This window comes from Diaphorina citri, unplaced genomic scaffold (assembly GCF_000475195.1).
Source record: "Diaphorina citri unplaced genomic scaffold, Diaci psyllid genome assembly version 1.1 scaffold1166, whole genome shotgun sequence".
Lineage (NCBI taxonomy): Eukaryota > Metazoa > Arthropoda > Insecta > Hemiptera > Psyllidae > Diaphorina > Diaphorina citri.
In genome coordinates this window covers 74,438-92,903 of record NW_007378595.1, presented here as the reverse complement: position 1 = coordinate 92,903, position 18,466 = coordinate 74,438, and the positions used below count along the sequence as shown (strand labels likewise).

General features: G+C 37.6%; 1 protein-coding gene across 1 annotated transcript in view; it reads right to left on the bottom strand.

Annotated features, from left to right (window-relative positions):
• Positions 1 to 1,516: 1,516 nt before the first annotated feature.
• LOC103514544 (tachykinin-like peptides receptor 99D) overlaps positions 1,517 to 18,466 on the bottom strand; it is a 19,016-nt gene continuing 2,066 nt past the window's right edge. The window contains exon 2 of the mRNA XM_026827492.1: positions 1,517 to 2,607. Coding sequence (XP_026683293.1) covers positions 1,538 to 1,951 — 414 coding nt within the window. The 5' untranslated portion in view covers positions 1,952 to 2,607 and the 3' untranslated portion in view covers positions 1,517 to 1,537. The remainder of the gene's footprint in view (positions 2,608 to 18,466) is intronic.

Below are 18,466 nucleotides of genomic sequence, written 5' to 3'. Positions count from 1 at the left end.
TTATGGGTAGGTACTACACATCCGGCTATTAACTACAGATAAATAGGCACATAAAAATTAATGCCCGTTGACCATCAAAAATTACGGCTTCTAAAAAAACTATAAAGAGAGAGTAAAAATATGGGAAAATAGATTTTTTATCTGTAGTAGGTACCTATATATTATGTGGTGGAGATTTGTGGAGCTAAACTAATGAAGAGAAATGTAATGAAAAAAAGTGGAAAAAAATGGTAGGCTTTTTTAGCATCATTTTCGATTAATAAACTCTTTGATTGTGAATACATATATTATTTTTCAGCGTTAATTACTTAATATTTTTTATTAAGTAGATACTTAATATTTTTTATGAAAAAAAATAGGTACCTACTTCTGCATTAATACTTGTAAGAAAAAAAAAAAAAAAAAAAAAAAAAAAAATAGCTTGGTTGCAGGTAATTTAGATTTGCACATTAGTCAATTTTAATTAAGTTCTGCTTTTAAAATAATATCTAGTGTCTATAATGATAGGTATACATGATAAAGGTATATAGGTACATTATTTTATTATTACTAGTACCTAGATAGGTAAATTTTGTAGGTCTGATCGTCAAATATTATCGAGGCCTAGGGCAATCCCTATCATACAACTAAACAATCTTCCCACTTATTTATGGTTTACTTGTTTATCCCTCAATAACACCCAGATAAGTATTCTCCTTAGATGTGAATATATCTGAAACAGAAGAAGCAAGACAAGTAACTATTAGTACAAAATCACACCCTAGGATCGTAACCAGCCTAGTTAGCTTGGAGAGTAGCGCGTCTACCTTGTAACCACTAGGTCGCAGGTTCGGATCCCGCCCGGGGCGGAGTTTATCCCAAACAGATAGGGTTCGTTCTCGCAACGGCTGGCTTTCTCCTATCCTGTCCTCCTTCCCTCTTCGATTTCGGGACGATAAGAGCTCACAGTAGTAAACGTTGCGTTGGGTAGTTTTGTGACCTACACGCATGTGCTTGGACCTTGTCAAGCAGAGACGATGTTGCTGTTAACAACCTAGGTAGGTATGTATTACTTAGGTACACATTTATGTTAGCTTGTTACAGGGTGTAACACCTATCACAGTAGTGACACCAGGCTTGCACGCCGGAAGTCTCGAGGTCGATTCTCGGAAAATTTTAATTTTTTGTGCTCTCTTTCTTGAAATTTAAAATATGCACACAGCTTTAAGGACAATGGAGTAGGAAGGTATTTGTAAATGAATGAACAATAGGTATAAGAAGAATAGATAAGTTAACCTTGGTGTTCTCCAAAACATAAAACCGTACAATCTTTCGTACGGTTACCTTTCGAATGGACATAATATCATACCTGATAGGTACTAGCAGTTGGAAAACAGGAAAGCCAGAAGCAGTTTTCTTCATAGGTACTTTATCAACATGCAAATTCGTCTTCTTTCCAGTGCAGCGGCTGATACGAATTCCATATCCGGAAGAGCGCAATAGTAATAGATAGAAACTAGACAGCACTTATTAATTTAGAAATAGTTAGACAAATCACTCACCTGTCTACAGAGATGGCCATCAAAGTGAACACGCTCGCACAGATAGAGAGGACAGCCACAAACTGGGTGACCTTGCAATAGAAACGTCCAAATGGCCAATCACTCGACAGCATATAGACAAAGTTAAAGGTCACATTCAAGGTCGACACCATGGCGTCCGCAAGCGACAGGTTCACGAGGAAATAATTAGTCACTGTGCGCATGCGTTTGTGCGCAAGCACAATCCAGATGACTATAAGATTCCCTCCGGTTGCCACGACAACCATGGGTGCGTACAGAGATGTCCACATGACCTGTTTCCACCAGGGTTGTTCGAACTGGTTGCTGGAACTTTCCACCGTGTCGTTGGCCATGATCCAGGTCAGGTTGTTCTCGTACAGGGACATGTTGTAGTCCTCCGTCCCCAACATTGTGACCCGTCGGGACTAGACGGGTTAATCAAGTCTTTTTAACCCAGATAGGGCGATGGGCCAAGGTTAGTTTTGCGTTACATGTCCGTGTTTTGTCGTTTTCAAAGTTGTAAACACAATGTTTAGATCCCGAATTTCCCTAACCTCTCGATTCATAAGACCACATTATTCACATAAGTATATGGACGAGGACATTCAATAACGTGAAGAAGGAGAGCGATAGCCCTCCCTTCCGCGAAGTCAAAAAGCTGGAGATGGTTTTATAAAAGCTTTCACTAGACACTTTGAATTATCTGTCATCCGTTCCACCAAGTTAAAAAGCTGCTGAGGGTTTTCTAAAAGGCAAACTTTCACTTTGAAGTATCTCTTGTGTCTCCACTGCCTAATCTAGGGCTAATTTTAAATCAATTATAATTTCCATGGGAAATACACTGGTGATCATAATTTTTTAGTGTTTGCACTAAAAAGTACGTATGTTATGTAGGTATAGGTATTTTTAGGTTAGGTACCTAAGTACTACCATGTACAATTATACATAATTATTATTTATTAGTAAAATACACTCTCAAATGAAAACAGCATTTTCCTTTCGTTGGATTTTAAATTAATTTTAGTGTCACATAAATTATATTTATTTATTTTATTTAAACTTATTGCTGAGGAGAAAAAACAAACAACAATGATTTATGACTTCTGTTTCTTCCTATCTTCTGTTCGAACGGTCTGTTTCGGTTCATAAATTTTTAATAGTAGGGAACTAGATAGCTCAAGGTGTGTCCACACAGTCGACTGGCCGTCGATCGATGTCGACTGAATCGTCCACACTGCCTTGATAACATGGATTCAGCTCGTCGATAGACTATGTGTGGATGTGGACACAGCTTAGTACCTTCCTAAATATTTATTATTCCTACAGATAGGTTAGGTATGGAGGTAGAGTTACGTACTCTATATTATTTAGAGTACCTTCATCTTCTAAATACCTAACCTATTCCATCACTACTATGTATCATAAAAGGGTTAAAATTAATTTAAATATTTATTATTCCTACAGATAGGTTAGGTATGGAGGTAGAGGTACGTACTCTATATTATTTAGAGTACCTTCATCTTCTAAATACCTACCTAACCTATTCCGTCACTACTATGTATCATAAAAGGGTTAATATTAATTGATTTCGTTTGTATTAATAAGTACCTAATTACCGCAATTATAATGATTCTGTTATTAATTCTAACAATGGGGGATGCATTTGTAATATTTTATTAATTTGCCATGTGGTGAACGCGTTCCTGATATGATATTCCAGTCCCGTAGGTTACAGGTCTGGAATTAGGTAAATGTTTTGTGAAATTAAATAAAATGTTTTTGTAAATCAGATAAATGTTTTGTGGAATTAGATAAATGTTTTGTGAAATTAAATAAATGTTTTGTGAAAGTAGTAAATTTTATTGTGCCTCTTATCGTCCGTCTGATGAGGGGCATACTCCGGGATGAACATGCTACGACACAGACCATACGAGTCTAATGTAGCAGTTGTTTCATTTTCATTAGGTACCTATGTACATACGTAGATATTGGAAATTGAAATCACCCTCCATTAAGTACATTATGTACTTGGGTATTTCAAGTTCATTGATCGTTAACTTTACTGTCTTCCCGAAAATTGAACGCAGCTCCGCGACTGGTTTTTTTTATAAATTGGATTTTTTTTGTCATTCTAGAAATTTAATTTTAGAATAAGCTGTTTTAATATGAAACTAAGCTGTATGAAACGATGCATTTTTTTTTACTGCCATGGAAATGAGTTGATGTTAAATTTGAGCGATTAAAATAATGTGCATTCTGATAATTTCTAAGTTTTGATAGGGTCATTTAGAACTGTTTTATGCAATGTTCATTGGATGCTTGCAAACAGTAAAGTCTTTGTTTAATTTAGTTACTTTGGCTTCCTTATTTTCAAGAGGTATTGCCTATACCTATACTAACTACTTGAGTATTATACCTAACCCTGTCTAGTGGTGTAGTGGTCGCCTAGTAACCAGGAGGGCGTGAGTTCAATCCTAGCCAAGGTATGGATAAGTATTGATTCTCATGATTTTGACCACAATAATTTATTAGTAGTTAGTCTTATCTAGGGCACATTGTTCTTATTCGCGCTGTATGAATAATCAAGGTACTTTTTTTTTATTATCTAATGATAAAAGGACATTATTTTGTGCCTTTTTATGACACTCTGGCAGTTTTGACACAAAATCTCCGTTTAGTGCCTAGAAAAAATGGCAAATCGATACTTGATATCAACAGATTTTTTTCCATTACATTTCTCCCTTTTTTTCTGTGCCTAATGGATTATTTTTCTGCTTCCCTCTTCAATAAAACGCCAGTTTTACATTCCATAGGGTAGATGGACACCTAACTACTCATGGGTAGGTACTACCTCATCCGGCTATTAACTACAGATAGATAGGCACATAAAAATTAATGTCCAGCGACCATCAAAAATTACGGCTTCTAAAAAAAACTATAAAGAGAGAGTGAAAATATGGGAAAATAGATTTTTTATCTGGGTAAGTATTATTCTCCTTAGATGTGAATATATCTGAAACAGAAGAAGCAAGACAAGTAACTATTAGTACAAAATCACACCCTAGGATTGTAAGGTATTCCAAAATTGTAGTCATAAAAACAAAAATTAGAAAAATAAATGTTGGCAGGTGGGCCAATAAATGGTACGTTTTTTAGGTGGGAAAATAAATGGTATACTTACCCTACCTAACCTATTCCATCACTACTATGTATCATAAAAGGGTTAATATTAATGGATTTCGTTTGTATTAATAAGTACCTAATTATCGCAATTATAATGATTCTGTTATTAATTCTAACAATGGGGGATGCATTTGTAATATTTTATTAATTTGCCATGATTGTGGTGAACGCGTTCCTGATATGATATTCCAGTCCCGTAGGTTACAGGTCTGGAATTAGGTAAATGTTTGTGAAATTAAATAAATGGTTTTGTAAATCAGATAAATGTTTTGTGGAATTAGATAAATGTTTTGTGAAATTAAATAAATGTTTTGTGATACTAGATAAATGTTTTGTGAAAGTAGTAAATTTTATTGTGCCTCTTATCGTCCGTCTGATGAGGGGCGCATACTCCGGGATGAACATGCTACGACACAGACCATACGAGTCTAATGTAGAAGTTGCTCCATTTTCGCAGACCATACGCATACGAGTCTGATGTAGCAGTTGTTTCATTTTCATTAGGTACCTACATACGTAGATATTGGAAATTGAAATCACCCTCCATTAAGTACATTATGTAGGGTCAATGTGCGTACCTAGGGACGGTTGTACCTAGGGACAAAGTCAATTTCAAGCAGGTTCTGCCCTCTAGAAACTCGGGGAAAGAACTGAGTACGCAGAAAAATCACGCGCAGCAACACTGTCGTTTGTTATTGTTTATCTTGTCCATTTGTAAAATTATTTCATTTCGAAATTTTCAGTGCCTCAAAGTAAAAAAATGTGGTTCAGGTGTTGGAAAGCCCAAAGTTCAAAATATCATTTCCCCCGAAAACGTCGGGACCTTTTTGCCTTTTTGGAAATGAGTTTTCAAAAGTTTAATGAGAAATTTTAAATCGAAACGTTGCGTTGGGTAGTTTTGTGACCTACACGCATGTGCTTGGACCTTGTCAAGCAGAGACGATGTTGCTGTTAACAACCTAGGTATGTATTACGTAGGTACACATTTGTGTTAGCTTGTTACAGGGTGTATCACCTATCACAGTAGTGACACCAGGCTTGCACGCCGGAAGTCTCGAGGTCGATTCTCGCAAAATTTTAATTTTTTGTGCTCTCTTTCTTAAAATTTAAAATACACACAGCTTTAAGGACAATGGAGTAGGAAGGTATTTGTAAATGAATGAACAATATAAGAAGAATAGATAAGTTAACCTTGGTGTTCTCCAAAACATAAAACCGTACAATCAAAAGGTACCTATGGACATAATATCATACCTAATAGGTACTAGCAGTTGGAAAACAGGAAAGCCAGAAGCAGTTTTCTTCATAGGTACTTTATCAACATGCAAATTTGTCTGCTTTCCAGTGCAGCGGCTGATACGAATTCCATATCCGGAAGAGCGCAATAGTAATAGATAGAAACTGTTCAAAGTGATGGTGTTCCTCGGAAATCGTTTAAATTCGCACATATAAACTGACCTAGAAATCGACACAATTTGTTCACAAACCGATCTTGCGAAAAAATCACGAACCAATCAAAACGGTGCGGTATCCGTTAGAAATCGTTTAAATTCGTACCTAAATCCCAAACAGTTCAAAGTGATGGTGTTCCTCGGAAATCGTTTAAATTCGCACATATAAACTGACCTAGAAATCGACACAATTTGTTCACAAAGCGTTTTCCGTTAGGAATCTTTGAATCCGTTCGAAAAGAAACTCACACGAAATATCACAGACCGTTCAAAATTTCAAATCGTCTTCGCAATCACGATCTGACCGTCACAAATCTCACAGATGAACTGATCATGATCAAACTAACAAAAATATTTAACTTCTTTCGAAAAAATAATAATAATAATAATAAAAAAAAAACCTTCTCTCTTCGATTTCGGGACGATAAGACCATAGCAGTTACAGTTCCCTCTGTCAAACCTCTTAAAAAAAATATAAAAATAAATAAATAAATAAATAAAAAATTATTAGTGGTGGAGATGCCAAAACACAAATCTACGAGTTCACAAATCCTAAAAAGATAAGGTTCGTTCTAGGAACGGCTGACTTTCTTCTTATCCTGTTCTTTTTCTCTCTTCGGTTTCGATAAATCCAGCATGCACCTAGGTAGGTATATCTTATTTTTCAGCACTACCTATAAGCAATTATTTCAATAAGCAAAATATGGGCCTTCAGCAAATTAACGATTTTTATTCTGAGTTGTGTTCTTCTTCTCCTTCTCGTTCTTAACCCCTCCCTCCTCCTTCTCATGCTTTGTCTCCTCCTTTTTCTTTTTCTTATCCTCCTCCTTTTTTTCTCCTCCCCTTTCTTCTTTTTCTTCTTCTTCTTCTTCTTCTTCTTCTTCTTCTTCTTCTTCTTCTCCTCCTCCTCCTCCTCTTTCTTCTTCTTAATCGCGTCTCGCACAGGCAGGTCTAAAAGAACGGACACTTTTTTTTCCAGGATACTGACTAGCAAAGGATATCCAACAGATTAACTAACCTTTTCTGCTTCAACAAGTAAGAAAACGTGTTTCAGACAGCGCTCATTAATCAGAATCATAAAATTATAGCCTTCAGCAAATTAACGATTTTTATTCTGAGTTGTGTTCTTCTTCTCCTTCTCGTTCTTAACCCCTCCCTCCTCCTTCTCATGCTTTGTCTCCTCCTTTTTCTTTTTCTTATCCTCCTCCTTTTTTTCTCCTCCCCTTTCTTCTTTTTCTTCTTCTTCTTCTTCTTCTTCTTCTTCTTCTTCTTCTTCTTCTCCTCCTCCTCCTCCTCTTTCTTCTTCTTAATCGCGTCTCGCACAGGCAGGTCTAAAAGAACGGACACTTTTTTTTCCAGGATACTGACTAGCAAAGGATATCCAACAGATTAACTAACCTTTTCTGCTTCAACAAGTAAGAAAACGTGTTTTCCAGACAGCGCTCATTAATCAGAATCATAAAATTATGTATATTTTCCTTTGACTTTCCTGGGAACTAATTACCGACTTTTGATAAGTATGAAAAATTACCTTTGGATAAAATGAGAATAATAAGATGCTCTTGGTAGGAAGAAGAAGGAGCAGGAAGAAGATCTAAAAGGCAGGTTGTGGAAGAGCATCTAGATACTTAAAGGGTGTGTTGTGTTGTAGATGATTTTGCATTTTATGTTTTTTAAAGGAACTCACACTGTGAAAAAAATTAGGGTGCCGGAAGGCCAATCGGGTGACTGGGTTACGGAACTCTAATATAGAACTCTACATCGGTAAGCCCGACACTATAATATAGCATTCCAACAACCTAAATCAGGGGAACCCAATAAGAGAGTTCTTCCACCCTAACTTGTGGCACCCTGTCACCATTTTTTTTCTCAGTCCATCATTCATTTTTTTTTTTTTTTAGGAGGTTTGATAGAGGGAACTGCAACTGTAACTGCTAAGGTCTTATCGTCCCCAAAACGAAGGAGAAGGAAGACAGGATAGGAGAAAACCAGCCGTTCCGAGAACAAACCTTATGGACAATATCTGCACCGGGCGGGAATCGAGTCCACGACCTAAAGCTAGAGCTAACAAAGGAGGCACGCTAACAACCAAGCTAACTAGGCTGGCTAGAATCTGGATTATACACTGTTCAAGTCCCTCTTTATCCCAGCAGTCAGCTGCTTATCTAGGGATTTGTAGATTTGTTTATTACAAGTAAGTAGAGAGCCTCTATAGATAACTTAGAACAAGTTGAGTATTAACAAGTGTATGAGTAGTGTTTGTTTACCTAGGTACTTACCTAGTGTAACTTCCTCTGACAGTAAGATATCTACAATCAAACGACTTCCAATAAATATTAATAACATTTGATGTCCACTTTGGTAAGTATGTGAGTAGTATTTACCTACCTACATGAGTATTATGTCAAAGATTTTTTTTTAATTATTATTGTTTTTTATGCCCTATTTAGATGTATGTAGGTATCTACTTTTCAATTTTTTTTTTTTTTTTTTTTTTTAATTACCTATTATTGTTTTTTTATGCCCTATTTAGATGTAGGTATCTACTGTTTTCACATTCTTTTTAGTGAATTATTCTTTCTTTATTAGGCTTTAGTACTTATAGCACACAAAAATAATAATATTAAATAGGTAAAAGACAAAACTTTTTGTACAAAGTTCATCTAAACGCACGAACAACAAACGTGCGAAAAAATCACGAACCAATCAAAACGGTGCGGTATCCGTTAGAAATCGTTTAAATTCGTACCTAAATCCCAAACAGTTCAAAGAAGTTCATCTAAACGCACGAACAACAAACGTGCGAAAAAATCACGAACCAATCAAAACGGTGCGGTATCCGTTAGAAATCGTTTAAATACGTACCTAAATCCCAAACAGTTCAAAGTGGTGTTCCTCGGAAATCGTTTAAATTCGCACAAATAAACTGAGTCCTCAAGCAAATTAGTCCTACGGTCTTCGGCTGGGCCCGTAGGGATAGGGACCCTTTTGAAATTCTTTTGCCTATAAGTTCCGAACGAAACTGTTCATTAATTTTGCCAAACACCTACAGAAACAAAAGTATATTATTTGCTCATTTTAGTCTCACTACTAGATTTTGGGATCAAACAAAACTTATCTGTTAATGTTAAAATCCGAGCTAGCGCTTACAAAGCAGACAGAGGGAACTTTGATAGAGAGAACTGTAACTGCTAATGTCTTATCGTCCCGAAAGCGAAGAGAGAAGGAAGACAGGATAGTATAAAGCCAGCCCTTCCGAGAAATAACCTTATTAGTTTCGGATAAAGTCTGCTCAAAGCGGAAATCTAACCCACGACCTAGAGCTTTCAAAACAGACGAGGCTACCCTGAACCCTCCAAGAGTCCAAGGCTATCTAGGCTCTGTTTCGAATATTCCTTTTTCCTGCAAAATCCGTACAAATCTTACTTTAAAAAAAAAAAAAAAAAAAATACACAACTAAAGATTGCGTTAATCCCTGAACAGCAATAAAATCGTCGGATATCAAACATCAAGAAGCGAGAGAGATAGGAATATTATTGTAGTGTGAACACATTAGAATCAGTTAGATAATAGTAGATAATCCAATAAAGATCATCAGTACATTGAGGATAGATATAATTTTTAGTTTATTGTCGTCGTTAGATCAAGAATAGAGACTGGACTAACTGAACTATTGCTCCTATCCTGTCTTCCTTCTCTCTTCGATTTCGGGACGATAAGACCATAGCTGTTACAGTTCCCTCTGTCAAACCTCTTAAAAAAAATTCTCCCAAAGCCGTAACTCAAAGCTTCCAATGTTAGGGGAAAGCGTCCTAACAAGGTTAAAGATTATGAGCTTGGATTATACCTAATGGAAGTCTTCTTTCTTCTTTCACTGATTCTTCTTTGAAAGAATCTTTCTTTGAAAGAAGAATCAGCTTTCTTTTGGGACTAATTTAATTGGGGTTCAAATATTGTCTCTGAACATCACTGAAGACGTTATATTTTTTTTTCTACCTGCCCGAGTTGTTTGAGATAGCAGTTGTTGATTGGCCAAAACTTTGTTAGGTATTTAATATCTTGAGCATTTCGGCATCTCCACCAATAAACCAATATGTTCTCAAGTGTAGTGTGTTTTGGCATCTTCACTAATACTTTATGAAGTATGTTTGGCATATCCTCTAATATTTTGTCAGGTGTTGATTTGTCATCTCCACCATTTTCATCGTGTTGTTCGGACATCTCCACTGATTTCAAGTATTGCTTTGGTGTATCTGCTTGTTTCATCGGAACTTTGAGATCTCCACTAATTTCAAGACAAATGAAAGGTCAATATTCAAGGAGGATCTCACTACTGATTTCAAGGCAAATGAAGGGTTTGTATTCAAGAAGGAAAAGTCTAAAGGAAGATAAAAAAATGTAACAATCTTCGGGTTTCCTTCAGGGAGTTTTGGGAAATGACAAGATAGACGTATCCCCTCCTAGGTCCCTCTTGCATTTTTTTTTATAACATGAAACTTCTGATTCTTTCCCCTCCTTTTTGTTTTGTCCTGATTCAATTTCTTCTTGTCTGGTTTGTTGCCCTTCTGGGCGAACAAAGGAGGAAAGCGGAAGAAGAGAAAACTTGTGCGGAAGAAAAATTGTTTTGTTTTAAAGTGAAACTTACCGAGTTAGACCAAGGAAGGACAGGAAGGAGGAGGGGGAAGGGGAGAGAGAGGGAAGGGAGAAGAGAACGAGAGGGAGAGAATTGAAGAGACGAAAAGGAGGGGGAGAGAGAGGGAAGGAGAGGGATAAAACGGAAGGGGAGAGAGGGACAGGAAGATAGAGGAAAAGAGGGGGATAGAAGGGAAGAAGAGGGAGAGGGAGGGAACGAGAGAGAGAGAGAGAAGAAAGGGGGAATAGAGAGAGGGTGATAGAAGGGAAGGAGAAAGAGAAGGAGGGGAAGATAGAGGAAAAGAGGGGGATAGAAGGGAAAAAGAGGGAGAGGGAGGGAACGAGAGAGAGAGAGAGAAGAAAGGGGGAAGAGAGAGAGGGTGATAGAAGGGAAGGAGAAAGAGAGGGAGGGGAAGATAGAGGAAAAGAGGGGGATGGAAAGGAAGAAGAGGGAGAGGGAGGGAACGAGAGAGAGAGAGAGAAGAAAGGGGGATATTAAATAAAATAGGTAGGTACATAAATACTGATTATCTTTAACCAAGATCAAAAAATTCCCGGAGGGACGGGCCCCGCTTGTTTTATAACATGAAACTTCTGATTCTTTCCCCTCCTTTTTGTCCTGATTCAATTTCTTCTTGTCTGGTTTGTTGCCCTTCTGGGCGAACAAAGGAGGAAAGCGGAAGCAGAGAAAACTTGTGTGGAAGAAAAATTGTTTTGTTTTAAAGTGAAACTTACCGAGTTAGACCAAGGAAGGACAGGAAGGAGGAGGGGAGAGGAAAGAGGAAAAAGAGAGGGAGGGAAGTGGTGAGAGAGAGGGGGAGAAAAAGAAGGAGGGTGAGAGAGGGAGAGAAGAAGGTTAGAAATAAAGGGAAGTTAGAGAGGAAGGGGAGAAAGAGAGGGAGGGGAAGAGAGAGAGGGTGATAGAAGGGAAGAAGAGGGAGAGGAAGGGAACGAGAGAGAGAGAAAGAGAAGAAAGGGGGGAGAGAAAGAGGGTGATAGAAGGGAAGGAGAGAGAAAGAGAGGAAGGAAAAGGAAAAGAGTATGCATCCAAGCTAGCCCCTGGGTCTGATGTTACACCAACGATAATTTAAAAACTTTTATTTCATAAAAAATAGAACAGAGATGAGTAAAGAAAGGAAGACAGTAGAAAAGTAAGGGAGAGAGAGAGAGACAGAAGAAAGAAAGAGAGAGAGAGAGAGCTTTTTAAGAAGGAAGAGGAGATTATTATTATTTTTTTTTTTTTTTTAAGAGGTTTGACAGAGGGAACTGTAACTGCTATGGTCTTATTGTCCCGAAAATCCCGAAATCGAAGAGAGAAGGAAGACAGGATAGGAGAAAGCCAGCCGTTCCGAGAACGAACATTATCCCATCAGGATAAAATCCGCCCCGGGCGGGAATCGAACCCGCGGCCTAGCGCTTACAAGGCAGACGCACTACCAACTAAGCTAACTAGGCTGACTGGGGGACCTTAAACAGCCTGAAATTTCCCTTGCTACAGAAATGGTTTCAGGCCCCCTTGATGAACCTTATATTTTTTTTTTTCTACCTGCCCGAGTTGTTTGAGATAGCAGTTGTTGATTGGCCAAAACTTCGTTAGGTATTTAATATCTTGAGCATTTTGGCATCTCCACCAATAAACCAATATGTTGTCAAGTGTAGTGTGTTTTGGCATGTTCACTCATACTTTATGAAGTATGTTTTGGCATATCCTTTAATATTTTATTAATTGTAATAGGTAGATATTGTGTTTTGCCATCCCCACTAATAGGTATTTTGTCAAGTATAGTGTATTTTGGCATCTCCACCAATAATCCAATATGTTGTCAAGTGTAGTATGTTTTGGCATCTTCACTAATACTTTATGAAGTATGTTTTGGCATATCCTTTAATATTTTATTAATTGTAATAGGTAGATATTGTGTTTTGCCATCCCCACTAATAGGTATTTTGTCAAGTATAGTGTATTTTGGCATCTCCACCAATAATCCAATATGTTGTCAAGTGTAGTATGTTTTGGCATCTTCACTAATACTTTATGAAGTATGTTTTGGCATATCCTTTAATATTTTGTCAGGTGTTGATTTGTCATCTCCACCAATTTCAAGTATTGCTTTGGTGTATCTGCTTGTTTCATCGGATCTTTGAGATCTCCACTCACTAATTTCAAGACAAATGAAAGGTCAATATTCAAAAAGGATCTCACTACTGATTTCAAGGCAAATGAAGGGTTTGTATTCAAGAAGGATAAGTCTAAAGGAAGATAGGTAAAAAAAATGTAACAATCTTCGGGTTTCCTTCAGGGAGTTTTGGGAAATGACAGGATAGACGTATCCCCTCCTAGGTCCCTCTTGCTTTTTAGTCCGTCCTTCCTTTATTATTACAATAGTAATAAAAAGGTATAAGGGACGGACTATTGTATTCGCCTCGGTGTCGTTGAGAAAAGGGCAATATGGTTGTCAAAATATTCAGTTTTGTCATGTACACATAGGAACACCAAATATTATTTATTGAAACTTGCTTGATTAATGGGCAAAATTTGCTTCCCCAATGAAGTTTACTTCTTGGAGGCATTTCGAACTAATTGGCAAAGCGACCGGGAAGCCTGGAACAACGTATTGCTTACTCTAAAAAATCAAAATTATGTACAAAATTATGTTTATAAAAAGATGTAGGTACCTATATCTACCTACACATTGTATGAGTCTGAATAGGTACTTTCTCCCTCCCTCTCTCTCTCTCTCTCTCTCTCTTTCCTCTTCTTTCTCCCTCTCTATATCTGTGTCCTTCTCTCTCTTTACTCACTCATTTACACACTTATACGTCTTTATTTGATATTTTATGATGTCACACAAGAAGATGTAAGAGAGAGAGGGGGGGAAGGGGGGAGGGAGGGAGAGGGAGAGAGAGAGAGAGATAGAGAGAGGGGGGAGAGAGGGAAGAAAATTTTGCTGTTCCAGTCGTTAAGAATGATAAATGATCAGTTTTTTTTACTACTCCCTCTTCAAACACAGAGAGAAAGAGAGAGCGAGAGAGAGCTAGGGAGAGAGAGAAAGAAAATGAAAGAGAGAGAGAGAGAGAAAGAAAATGAAAGAGAGAGAGAGAGAGAGAGAAAGAGCGAGAGAGAGAGTAATTTTTTCATGTATGTACCTACCTAGGACGTAGAGACATTATTTTATTTCCTTCCTAGGTTAGGTAAACTGTACCCATTTCGGATATGGCTACAATTATTCAATTATACATACCTATAGGTACCTACTCACTATACTGGGGTTCCAATTCAAACCCCTCTGATGGAAAGATTTTTCTACGAATAAGATCCAACTAAGCTAACTAGGCTGGCGGGGTTCAAACGAAAGTGATCTGTTTAGGATAAAGTCCGACCTAGCGGTTACAAAGCAGACAGAGGGAACTTTGATAGAGGGAACTGTAAATGCTAAGGTCTTTTCGTCCCGAAAGCGAAGAGAGAAGGAAGACCCTTCCGAGCCCTTCCGAGAAATAACCTTATTAGTTTCGGATAAAGTCTGCCCAAAGGGGAAATCTAACCCACGACCTAGAGCTTACAAAACAGACGAGGCTACCTTGAACCCTCCAAGAGTCCAAGCTATCTAGGCTCTGTTCCGAATATTCCTTTTTCCTGCAAAATCCGTACAAATCTTGCTTTTTCTCAGGTAGCGTACCTACCTAAATGTCAAAATCTAGGTAGAAACAATAAATAAAAAAATAATCAAAAGCACTAAAATAGGTTCCTAAATTCTTATTTATGTTTTTCGTTACAATCTCCTCCCTCCCCCACCAAAGCGAAATAAGCGAGAAATCACAAGCGCAGGAAAGAATGAAACATGTGAACTGTATTAGCAAATAAATAAAATGGCGCTTCTTTGAATCAGCAATAATGAAACAGAAATCGTCTTGAAAGAAAAGATAGAAGAAAGCAAAAACGAAGAAAGAGAAGAGGAAGAAGAAGAAGAAGAAGCAGAAGAAGAAGAAGAAGAAGAAGAAGGAGGAGGAGGAGGAAGAAGAAGGAGAAGGAGGAACAAAAAGATGAACGAAAAATAAGTTAGACTTTAGATGATTGTCACAAAAAGAGAAGAATAGGTACATAAAAAATATTGGAAGTAAACTCACAGAGAAGACAGAGCAGGAGAAAGAACATAATATGACGATGGAAGAGAAGAAGAAGAAAGCACCAGTTGCCTCACGAGATAGTTGTGGCAAAGTAATTAAATGTATTTTTCTGTTCCGCCCAGTCGTGTAGGGTTCGAATCTTGCTCGCGGACTAATATTTTATTTTCCTTCCGGAAACTCAAACGATTTCCCCCCTTCAAGGTAGCGTATCCCCAAAATCTTCGATGGTGGGGAATGCGCCACCTTGGATTTCCAATGGCTAAGTACAGGCGCTATCATGCCACCTAGTGGTTGAACTAAGTCCCAAATATTCCCGTGTCAAAAGAGTGGACGTTGTTTCAGTATCTGCTAAGGTCTTATCGTCCCGAAAGCCAAGAAAGAAGGAAGACAGGATAGGAGAAAGCGGGCCGTTGCGAGAACAAACTTTATCGGTCTAAGATAAAATCCGCCCCGGGAGGGATTCGAACCCACGACCTCGCGCTTAAAGGCAGACGCTACTTGTGTTATAAAGCAAAGTCTCAATGTGATTGAAAGAAGAGAAAAAGAGTAAAGCAATAAAATCATATAAAGCGAAGAACAAAGCATATCAAAAAGTGCCTCGAGAACGAAGGCAAACACAGGGTAATTTGACGGAATCAGAGTATGAACGAAAAGTCAAAAGATACAAAGAAAGATAGATTGATAGATGGATAGGTAGGTATGTAGAATGTACGTTCATAACAAAATAATGCTAGTCAAAGGATACAAAGATAGAGACAGTTTCACTTTTCCATAAATCACTTCAGGCGGTATTCTATCACCATTACTTAAACCACTGGACCGATCTATCTCACTAGTTCTTCATTAGTGCAAATCATGCATCTTTTACTGAAAGACCTTTGGTAATTGCTGATGATGCGATTGTTGATTTTCTGTAGGGACGTACATAATTCATAGACAGTCAGCTCCCATGGCGTAGTGGTCACTGCGCTCGCCTTGCACGCGGGAGACCCGGGTTCGATTCCCGGCGGGGTCAAGAAATTTGTATCATTGATACCGTGATTGATACCGTGACTGGCTGTTGCGGGGCCCACTCAGCCTCGTGAGGAAAATGAGTAGCTATGTAATATAATGCGCATAGCGACCGGTGCCAGCATGGTAGGTAAACATTGGATTTTAGGATTATTGAGATATTGGAAAAATCCTACAATGCTGCAGTGAGCACCAAAGTTGTGACATAATAACACAAAGAAACTGCATTTACATTTACATTTAATTACCTATCAAGATAAGCAAAGTATTCTTTAGCGAAATTGATGAGATGTTCAGCAAAATTGATATGATGTTTAGCGAAATTGATGTGACGTTAAGCGAAATTGATGCGATGTTTAGTGAAATCGATGTTATGTTTAGCGAAATTGATGTGATGGTTAGTGAAATTGATGTGATGTTTGAGTCATCTGGTATAATAACATTTGGCACACATGTGAGAAAGAGTGATACGTATAACATTTGGCACTTATGTGGATTTGTGTTGTGTTTGTCAAATTGTCACTGTTAGACAGAAGAAAAAGAAGAAGAAGAAGAAGTAGAAGAAGACGAAGACGAAGCACTTCAAAACTGCTCTTTTCCACTCGAGTCTTCGGGATTGAGAGGTGAAGATTTTCGTGCGGGTAATACTTTCAGCCTTACGGAGTTAAAGATTGGACGGACGGGACGGATGGGGAGGTATGTTTTCCTTACGTTGTAATAACAAATGCTGGGGAGTAGGCAACCAGCCGTAAATCTTACAAGGCGGCCATATTGAGAAGCCAGGAAGATATTGCAAAACTAAAATACAGGATGTATCAGCGACTAGGAGTTTTTTTTAAAGGATGGAACTGTAACAACTTAAAATGTACCACACTGTAACAACGGGGATTTTATGGCCCCAAAATCGAAGAGAACAGTATAGGAGAAAGCCAGCAGTTCCAAAACCGAACCTTACCTACCTGTTTTAAAGTTCGTCTTGGGCGGAAATCGAACCCGCGACCTAGCATTTACAAGGCAGACAATCTTCTCTTTCCAAGGCTAGGAGTATTATTTGAGTAAATGGGAATTTGGGTTAATTGATGCACAAGGAGGAAGGATTAGTAAACATTTCACCACTTCTAAGCTATATACGGACAGAAGAGAAAGTATTTATATACTTACATAATATAAATAATATTTCGCACTAATAACAAATTATTTACTTACCTACAAGTAAACTCACAGAGAAGACAGAGCAGGAGAAAGAACATAATATGACGATGGAAGAGAAGAAGAAGAAAAGGAGGAGGAGGAGGAGGAGGAGGAGGAGGAGGAGGCAAAACGGCAAATCAAATAACAAATAAGTAGGTGTACAAATGGGGAAAGAGTGTGTTATAAAGCAAAGTCTCAATGTGATTGAAAGAAGAGAAAAAGAGTAAAGCAATAAAATCATATAAAGCGAAGAACAAAGCATATATCAAAAAGTGCCTCGAGAACGAAGGCAAACACAGGGTAATTTGACGGAATCAGAATAAGTGAACGAAAAGTCAAAAGATACAAAGAAAGATAGATTGAAGATAGATGGATAGGTAGGTATGTAGAATGTGTACGTTCATAACAAAATAATGCTAGTCAAAGGATACAAAGATAGAGACAAAAAACGCGAACGTCAAGAGCAATTCTTGGATTTTCATCTCCTATTTTCAATTGATGTAAAGACGCATCTACACTAAATCGGTATATCCCTTTTTTTAAAAAAGTACTCCCCCCCCCAAAAAAAAAAAAAAAAAAAAAAAAAAAAAAACTATAGGTACCTATGTAGAATAAGGAGAGGAAAAATTCCGCCTCCTCGAATTACCTATCAAGATAAGCAAAGTATTCTTTATCGAAATTGATGTCATGTTCAGCAAAATTGATATGATGTTTAGCGAAATTGATGTGACGTTAAGTGAAATTGATGCGATGTATAGAGAAATCGATGTGATGTTTAGCGAAATTGATGTGATGGTTAGTGAAACTGATGTGATGTTTGAGTCATCTGGTATAATAACATTTGGCACACATGTGAGAAAGAGTGATACGTATAACATTTGCCACTTATGTATATTTGTGTTGTGTTTGTCAAATTGTCACTGTTAGACAGAAGACTTTTTTTTTTTTTTTTTTTTTTTTTTTTTTACGCCTATGCCACATCAATAGGCAACAAATTTTCAAAATAATAATAATAAATAATTACGGAACTCTTCCTAAAAAAATGGCCTCGCCACTTTTAGGACAGGAGGAAGAAGGGAAAGAGAGAGAGGACGAGAGACACAAAAAGCCAAAAAGGAGAGAGAATAGAATATTGCGTATAAGAGTGGACATAAAAGAGGGGTAGGGAGGGAGAGAGAGAGAAGAAGAAGAAGAAGAAGAAGAAGAAGAAGAAGAAGAAGAAGAAGAAGAAGAAGAAGAAGAAGAAGAAGAAGACGAAGAAGCACTTCAAAATTGTAGATAAGAAGCTGAAGCAAAAGAAGAAGAAGAGATCGGAAGAGCGTCGTGTAGGGA